General features: G+C 40.4%; 2 protein-coding genes across 2 annotated transcripts; one reads left to right on the plus strand and one right to left on the minus strand.

The window, feature by feature from the left end:
* Positions 1–342: 342 nt before the first annotated feature.
* Positions 343–3,545, plus strand: akr1b1.1 (aldo-keto reductase family 1, member B1 (aldose reductase), tandem duplicate 1). The gene is made up of 10 exons (XM_085768733.1): positions 343–526; positions 1,006–1,173; positions 1,442–1,558; positions 1,718–1,795; positions 1,880–2,002; positions 2,096–2,202; positions 2,303–2,384; positions 2,877–2,960; positions 3,129–3,211; positions 3,309–3,545. The coding sequence occupies exons 1-10, from the start codon at positions 461–463 to the stop codon at positions 3,349–3,351; spliced, it is 951 nt and encodes a 316-aa protein (XP_085624859.1). The 5' UTR covers positions 343–460; the 3' UTR covers positions 3,352–3,545.
* Positions 3,546–4,306: 761 nt separating this feature from the next.
* LOC146962707 (aldo-keto reductase family 1 member B1-like) lies at positions 4,307–9,259 on the minus strand. Its single transcript, XM_085768732.1, has 10 exons — positions 9,131–9,259; positions 8,336–8,503; positions 8,069–8,185; positions 7,848–7,925; positions 7,606–7,728; positions 6,187–6,293; positions 5,769–5,850; positions 5,442–5,525; positions 5,246–5,328; positions 4,307–5,145 (listed from the first exon to the last, which is right to left on the minus strand). Exons 1-10 carry the CDS (start codon positions 9,194–9,196, stop codon positions 5,103–5,105), a joined length of 951 nt encoding a protein of 316 aa, XP_085624858.1. The 5' UTR covers positions 9,197–9,259; the 3' UTR covers positions 4,307–5,102.
* Between the last annotated feature and the right edge of the window lie 263 nt (positions 9,260–9,522).

The following is a 9,522-nucleotide window of genomic DNA, read 5'->3' on the forward strand; positions in this document are numbered from 1 at the left end:
ATTAGCTTGTTTTACAGTGTATGTGTGGCCTACTTCAGTAGGTGATAAATGTCTCAACTCTGCAACACTCAAAATTTAAGAAACAGAACAGCGCATGACTCAGAGAAAGGCCTCATGTCACCTCAGAGCAATGCATCACTTCCAACTTGTCAGTATACATGAAAGCAGGTATTTTCTAATTTCTGAAACAGATGTCACCCTGTATAAACCTAACCATTTGTGTGCTACACCCCTCCTGTGGTGCCTCTTGTCTCTATATCTCCATGATCTGAGCAGCCTACAAGGCCTTCAAAGAAGACGTGACTAATCAAACCCAGACAGACTCTTTCTGCCCATTGACCCCTCCTCTTTTAACAACAGCCCAGCCTCCCCTCCGAGTCCAGCGGAGTAACAGTCCACTTGCACGAAAAACTGCTTGTCGATTGATCCTGCGAGACTGAGAACTGCAAAGATCTTCAGCATGATACCTGCAGTTACACTCAGCAATGGAGCCAAGATGCCTATTGTTGGTCTGGGAACATGGAGGGTAAGGCTGAACAATGTTGTACTTTGCAGACTGGTTGACCCTGCCTCAGAATGTGGTAGATAACACAGCTGAGTGGAAACTGTGTTTTAGCTTTAGCTCTGGATTAACTGTGCTATGTGTTTTTCATGTAATGAATCAACAGCTTTGCCGCCCAAATCCACCGTACCTGCAGAGTATAGTATTACTTCTGTATTTAATAAGTGCAACTGCAGTTCAGTGACATGCTTCATTTCACTGACAGACACTTCACAGCAGGGTAAATATTAACATGTTACCTCAGACTAACCTTTGTCAGGAAAGATTAGTGTAGGAATGTTTTAAACTGGTTGAATTGACTAGGACAACTAACCTCTTCCATTAATGTTTCACTGATTTAAAGCTGCAGCAACATACCAAAGACCTCCATCACTGCCAGTGTGTCTAACTTATCCATTTCTCATCTGCAATTTCCTTCTTTTTATGTCCCCTTGCCTCCACAGGCAGAACAGGGACAGGTCACTGAAGCTGTGAAAGAGGCTATAAGAGTTGGTTACCGGCACATCGATGGCGCTTATGTGTACAAAAATGAGGAAGAAGTTGGGGCTGGGGTCCGAGCCATGATTGATCAAGGAGTGGTGAAGAGGGAGGACCTATTCATTGTCAGTAAGGTATGCTGCAGCTGATGCCATAGGTGCTTCTTAAACACTAAAGAAACTGTATACATGTAATCCATTTTTTTGCGAGGTTGTGAGTTACAGACAACCTGGAAATAAAAAAATCTAAGCTAACATATAGACATTTTTTAGTTTTTAGCTGAGATTTAGTCCAGGTAACAGTGTTGTGCTTGGAATTATGTTACTATTTATTATTCAACCCACTCATACTACAGCATCACTGCTATCACACCCACATTAAGTCTGATTTTACCTGTTTAAGTTGTGGTGCACCTTCCACCTTCCATCTCTGGTGAGGGGAGCATGTGAGAAGACACTGAGTGACCTGAAACTGGACTACCTGGACCTCTACCTCATGCATTTCCCTATGGGAACCAAGGTTTGCACATCACTGTCCTGTCACCTGGCCTGATTTGCCCTTAATGCCACTAGGTTACATAATGTATCTTAAAAATATAAATTCAAACCAACATTTTTCTGTGTTTATCATTTCTACCCAACTCCATGTCTGACAACTTTTATTTTTCTTCAACTGTAGCCAGGTGATGACATTTTTCCTGTAGATGAGAATGGCAAGATCATCTCTGATGGCAGCAACTTCTTGGACACTTGGGAGGTAATTCAAGTGCCATGGTGCTAAATTACAAATTGACAATCCAATCCTTGTGATCTAACAGAGGTATCATTGGTTGTGGTTAAGGCGATGGAAGAGCTGGTGGATGCTGGGTTGGTCAAGGCCATCGGTATCTCCAACTTCAACAAAGATCAGATTGAAGCTGTACTCAACAAGCCAGGCCTCAAATACAAGCCAGTCAACAACCAGGTACAACAAACATGATCCCCAGCATGTATCAGTGTGTATATACTGCAAAATAACACAAGAGGGAACTAAAAGCTAAGGCATCTGTTTCCCCAGATTGAGTGCCACCCATACCTGACCCAAGAGAAGCTCATCAGCTACTGCCTCTCAAAGGGCATCTCAGTGACGGCCTACAGCCCCCTCGGTTCCCCTGATAGACCTTGGTGAGAGGAAATGCCACTTTTTGCACACAGCACTCAAAGAAAAATGTTGGATTTGATATATAAAGTGTTACTCATGCTATTCTGGTCTAATTTATACAAGGGCTTCATCTGATGAACCATCTCTGCTGGAGGAACCTAAGATCAAAGCCATTGCTGAGAAGCACAACAAGACTTCAGCACAGGTAGGACGACTTCTTTGTAATGGACCATGAAGCTAAGTTTGTTGACTACTATTTCATTCCCATAAAACTGAACCATGAAATGTAAATGAGCACATACTAGTTGCTACTTCAAGCTTCCATACTTGTGTTGGTTACTTGTAGATCACACATCAGGTAGTAGTAGCACGAGCGGACAGCCAAGCAAATGAACAGATCTTGTACTGTAGTGATGATGATTTGTGTCGGTCAACGGGTGCACACAGGAAATGCCCAATATGGACATAACTGCTTTGTCTGAAATTATGCAATCATTTATATAACAGAAGACAGCAAGGAAGAAAAACCAGCACTGTCATGTGGTGGATGACATGGTTTGTTTTCAAACCGCCAAGCACGAGAGTTTAAACACAATATCCTACTAGTATTTGGTGATCCACCAAAAATGTAGCCACACAAACATGTTGTGGGTGGTGGCTGATTATTGCTTAGATAATGTTGTGGTTTTCATGCCAGGTTCTCATCAAGTTCCACATCCAGAGGAACGTGATTGTCATTGCAAAGTCGGTAACACCGCATCGGATCAAGGAAAATTTCCAGGTATATCGATCTGAGTTTCTGAAGCTGAATTTGTGTGTTCAACCCAGATGTTTCAGATCTAGACAGTTTTGGTGCTTTCATATTCTGATTATGAGCTTTATACTTCTAATTTCAATATTAGTAATTTTTGTGTGTGGTTTGTCTAAGGCGTTGTTCCTTCTCTTTCAGTTGTTTGACTTTGAGTTGAGTGAAGAAGACATGAAGACCCTGCTGGGCTTAAACAGGAATTGGAGGGGATTCTCAATGCAATGGTGAGGTGACAGGAAGGCAATGGTGTGAAGGGAGAAACAGATTACATTATTAATTAAGTTAAGTTTAACAAACTGAACCTTCTTATTTTTCCTACAGGGGCTCAAACCACAAAGACTTCCCCCTTAATGCAGAATACTGACTCATCAGAGAAGTCGTTTTCTTCGGTCCACATGTTGTGGACTTGCTTGCTTATCAAGTCAGATGCAGAGGAGTTACTTCTACTTATCAAGCTTTTGCTGGAGGTTGTGTATCTTATGTATCCTTGGCCAAAAAGAAAATGAAAGAAAGAGAGTTTGTATTAAATGCTTGATAGCAGTCATCAGTAAAATTAAAACAAATTGTCAAGCAGAAATTCTTTAAGTCATGAAGGCCGCTCAGATCAGTGTTATCATAATAAAACTCATTGTTCTAGAAAACTAACTCAATTGTATCAAAAAGCACCAGCATTTAACTGACACAAAGAATGGGTTTGACAACGACTAGTATTCAACCTAATTTTAGTCCACATTTACTGTTTTATTTCATTTTCATTGCATATTTAAACCGTTTATCCCCTGTACTGACAATGACTGTTTGTTTTTACTTCCTTGTGTAACAGTTTTTGTCTTTCTGTATGAGATAAGCTTATAATAAACCTGCTGTGATGTGGATCCTTTGTCTTTATGATGTTAGTTTGAATCTCAGCTCTTGCTGACTCACACCTGAGGTTATTTTGACTTTGTCCTTGAGCACACTCAATTTCCTGCCTAACAAAAGGGTAATAAATAGTCCCTGCTGTTCACACATCATGCTCGTCATAGACAGTCTCATTAAGATGACTGTTACATAACGTTTGTCACAATATGAACACCTGTCACGTAAGAATAACAATAGTCATGATACTTTTAAACATTAACTAGTATAGGAAGCAAAGTACATATGTATTTTTTAAAATCCACAATTCAATATAATACTACATTTTACTGTGGAGATGAATATTAGTGTATGTGCAGCTCTTTCACTCACCCACCTCGATCCCACTGTTGGCTTTTCTGCCCTCTAGTGGATGTGTGAGGAATCACCACCACCCAGCTGAACAGAAAACTAACACAACATTGTTTTATTTTCTCCTCACAGGCTTTTATTGTTGATGCTTTACAAAAGCAGCTGACATGGGAAGTGCAAGTGATTATTTTGTAACAGGGTCAACACACATGACCACAAAGTGCCACACATGACTCACAGGTTACTCGTTGACAAAACGTGTTCTGCATTTCAGAGACGACAGTGGTTATTATTTTGTAACAAGTTATATCCTAAGGCACTAAACCCTCAGAAATCATGATTTAATAAAACAAGGAGTGTTTTCATGTATGATACTGGTTGTATCACGTTTGGGCTATAAAAATATGTCTTGACTTGGCTTGTTTGACCTTTCAGTTTGGTAATGAGAATTGCCAATACTATGTTTTTTCCTCTGACATGTAACACTACAAGCGTAAATTACTTGGAACTGTTACTTGCATATTAAAATCTAAAATATGTATTGTATATGGCACAAATACTGGATAGTCAGTAACTTAAAACTTTATGCAACTCCTTTTTTTCTGAGTAAAACTGTAACACTGACCATATAAGGAAAATAGTAACTTGGTATCTAAGTGCAAAGCTCAAAGCGTTGAGTGTAAATTCATATTTGGAGTGCATGTAACACTGTATCACAGTATGGAGTCAAGGAACAAAGGTAGTTGTTTTTTGTTTCCTGAGAAATAATGCATGAAAACAAAATTCTGATGCAAGGTCACATCAGCAGTTCAAACTGCTCCGGACAACAGAATGCAAACAGTCTAAAAGGTTGAGAAGCAAACCCAGCTCCCGCTGTAAACCTGTGGAGAATCAGCACCTTTCTTTTCAGAATTCAGCATTGAATGGATAGTCCTTGTGTTTTGTGCTCCTGTAAAGAGAGGGATAGAAAATATTGTTGTCCGACACACAACATGATCTAAGCGGTGTAACAAAAACACAAAAATGTGCATAATGATACACAGTCTCACCACTGCATGGGGCAGACTCTCCAGTTCCTGTTGAATCCTAATATTGTCTTCATTTCCTCATCAGTTAGTTGAAAGTCAAACACCTGCAACGATTTAAACAACAGTTTTTCATGCACGAGCCAAAAGAGAAAGCAAGTAATGCAGGGTGAAGGATAATCCCAGAAAATATTTCAACAATTTGTCTAAAGCTAATTACTTGGAAATTCTCCTGAATGCGGTGAGGCGTGATGGACTTGGGGATCACGATCACGTTCCTCTGGACCTGGAAGCGGATCAGGACCTGGCACGGGAGGAGGAAGGGTGTAAACATGTGAACGTGATCATGGGTCACAACTTTAAGTGTATGTTGTTCCCTGTATGACGATACCGCTGTGATTGAGTCACACAGTCTGATGATCTGTGTGCCCTACTTTAATACAAAAGAGGAACAAGCATTCTTTTTCATTAAAGCTTTGTTCAGTCCAGTTACACTTTTAATCTGTTTAAGATAGTGTGCGTGTGTGTGTGTGTATGTATGCTGTACCTGTGCAGGTGTCTTCTTGTATTTCTCTGCAATGGCCTTTATGTTGGGATCCTCCATAAGTGATGGGTCATCTGGTTTAGCCCTGCAATTGAAATACATCTCTCTGACCATTTAAAGGACTCACAGACATTGAATATTAACAGGATAGAACTGCAACGGCAGACAAAAATAATGGAAACATGTTAGAAAAGGCTGTACTATGAATCAAACTCGGCCACAAGGTGGGCCGTTATGAAACATGTACTCAAAATGTGAAAATCGTGACACAATGTGCCACATAGATACCAGCTAAACAGATAAAGAGGAACAGCAGTCACAAGTTGAAACTGACCAAAGCGATGACAACTGACCACTTTGTGGCATTGTAGAAAATACTGTGTGTTATCTTGCGATGACTCTGATTGTTGTGTTTACGAACCAGGGTCTGTCAGGGGAGCCCAGGGGGCTGTAGGCTGTCACTGAGATGCCCTTAGAGTGGCAGTAGTCGATCAGCTTGTCCTGGGTCAGGTATGGGTGGGACTCCACCTGGTGCGGCAAACACACAGATATTTGGTAAGCATTGCAGAAACCATGAATACCAAGCAGGTTAACCATTTGTCATTTTATTCAGGCCATCAATATATCCTGTTTTTATGAAGTTTTTCTTTTCTTAAATGCACAGAAATGATTTACTTACAAGGTACAGTGGTGATTTAACAAAGTATAACTGTCTAGACTTGTAAATATGTCTAATACAATCCCTATTCAGTGGATTCCTTTCCTGTTCACTTTATACTTTGTTATATTACCAAAATTCAATTCTTTAATTTTAACCAATTTATGACTTCCTGCTTAGGGCAAGGACAGGATTTGGAAAATATAGTTTCAAATAATCCACTATGGGCTCAAAAAAAAAAGCACAAGGGGACATTTGTATGGTTGCTATGTTTATTTGGTATCATTTGATAATTGATAAATTTATTGATGTTCTACTCTTTTGTTCCATGTTTGGTGTGTGCAGTGATAAAGGACAGAAGAGGAAGAGTGCCGTAATTTAATATACAACACAACCAGCCAAAATAAGACGTTAATGGTGAACAATGGTTTTGAAAAACAGCAAAAATATAAGGTCACCTCAGCTAATTGTCCCTGCCTGAGGGGAAGCTGCTGTGGCCCATTAGGACTTAACAGGTCATTTATTTCTTAGACCTGATATCAGGAGACAGATAATGCCATTATGGCCTCTTGCCCTTAAAGAACAGAGCTCTTAAAATGTATCTGTTTTCTTCACATCTCCTCAGAAGACCGGACACAAACGTATTACATCTAAAATGGCTGCTTACGCAAGATATCTCTATAGTTACCAGTAGTGATGGGATGTTGTGTTAAAATGAGGGCTGTATTGAGTATAAAAATGGATGCAAGAAAACCACTTGACAAACAGTTTTCGGATAAAAGTGTATTTGTTAATATTTTTGTTGTAGTTACGTAAGTAAGAAGAGGATCAAACCCAAGCTGTCTTTAAAACTTTCCCTTTCCACAGAAATCTCATTTATCTTTAATAACCCTTTATAATCAATTTACTGAGTAATACATCAATAATGTGGTATATAGCAGGAAAAGCAGAGATATGTTGTTCTTTATAAGGCTCATGATTGATTTGTCAAATTTTGTCAAAGAAAACATTTTGTAATTAACCTTTTTGATGAACCAGTGGATTAGAGGCTTTGTTTGGCTGTGACTAATTACCAGGAGAAACAGTGTTGTCACTTTGTTACTAATGTATCATGTGTATCAAGCAGCTACTGTATATCGCTGCAAGGTGACATTGCTTGAGTAAACAAATCATTTAACGTACCTGGTTGTTGGCAGGCTTGTATTTGAGGCCCGGCTTGTTGAGAATGGCTTCAATCTGCTCTTTGTTGAAATTGGAGACGCCGATTGCTTTGACCAAACCAGCATCCACCAGCTCTTCCATACCCTAAAATCATTCAACCACAAAAAAACTAAACAAAAACTTGAAAGCTTGTTTCACCAGTTTCACCTTTGATCTGAGAGGTGAGTGCGGTGAGGTTGCGTGGTTTCGTCTGTTTCACTCACCTCCCATGTCTCCAGGAAGTAAGTATCATCATTGATGGTCTCTCCATTGCTGTCCAAAGGAAAGTCCTCCCCGCCAGACTGTGACATGAGAATAGAATAATAGCCTGAAGCTGTTACTATGAACCTCATACTTCATTAAAAACATAAACAGACAGCATAGCACATGGGCATTCAAGATGGTGACTGCTTACACTAAGAATCAACCATGATAAATGTGTTACCTTGAAACCCATGGGCCAGTGCACTAGATAGAGGTCTAGGTAGTCCAGTTTAAGATCACTGAGAGTCTTCTCACAGCCTTTTCTGACATGGGACTTTGCATGGAAAGTACACCACACCTATGAGATGAAAAGACAGAGGCACAATGAGCAGACATCTCAATCAACAACAACACTTTGATTTTGATATTTGTACTGTACCATATTCAATGTTCTTCTGCGCATCTGTGGGAGGAAATACGACAACATACATATTCACCAGCAACTCACCTTGCTCACTATGAAGAGATCCTCTCTCTTAACCACACCGTCTTTGATCATGGCCTGAACTCCCTCTCCTACCTCCGTCTCATTGTGGTAGATGTACGCTCCATCGATGTGCCTGTAACCTGCTGCTATGGCTGATTTCACAGCTTCTAGGACCTTATTGGGTTCAGACTGAAAAGACAGGACTAGTTACTCATACAGTAGTGTCTCACTGTAGCACTGGATACAAACGTACAACTTGTATCACAGTCCAAACAGCAGCATAAAACATTCACAGATTAAATAAGCATGCACATTCAAGTTGCATAGCACTGTGTTCAATTCTAGGGACATTAGCCTACAGTTTGAACATTGCTCTGGGTAACTGTCTGATACTGTATTACAACTGTATTACAACTGAACAAGCAATAGAGCACCATGCAATGTCAAAACCTTAATGTTCATGTGTGACACAATAACAGGTTAGGTGAGAGATCCGTCAACGCGCTGTAATTTGACTCTGCAGGACAAGTCATGTTTCCAGAAACTCCAGAGTTTAATCCCACAGGGTGGTGCTGTATTAACACATTGACTGCAAACGACAACCGGCGGTATAGTGTCATATGTAAAAGTGTTAATACACCGTGAAATATTAGCAGGTGTTTTAAAGAAAGTTTTGTTGTTGTTTTTTTTACGGCGCGTCCGTGTCGTTTCTATCGGCGCGTCGAGCTAACTAACTAGCTTAACGTTACCTCACAAGTTAACTACAACTGATGCTAGGTCGGATAGCAGAGGACCAAAAGACAAAACAAAACGCACCTTCCATGTCCCCAGTCCAACGATGGGCACTTGTGCACCGGTGTTCAGAGTCACTGTTGTTGCCATTTCTGCAGAGGACGAGCGGAGCCTGAGTGTGGTCGGACAGATAGACAGACAGCCGAGCGGAGACAACAGACAGACAGAGAGCTCAGCAGCACCGACACCTCGTGGTCCGTGATCGATTAATAAGGTCTTGTTTATTGTATTCGGGTGAACTGGAGTCCACACTTCTGTCACAGTCACACCGGTCACACCAGTTTACAGGCTATGAGTTTGTGCAAAATGTCGATGGGAAAAAAAACGTGTACCACTCAAGTGACAGTCAAGTGCAGTAGCCTATTTTACTTTAAATGTGACGAAGGTAAATCAAACCCAGGTAGGCTACTTAAATG

This window comes from Trachurus japonicus, chromosome 23 (assembly GCF_045865225.1).
Source record: "Trachurus japonicus isolate A0001 chromosome 23, Traja_1.0".
NCBI classification, from domain to species: Eukaryota; Metazoa; Chordata; class Actinopteri; order Carangiformes; family Carangidae; genus Trachurus; species Trachurus japonicus.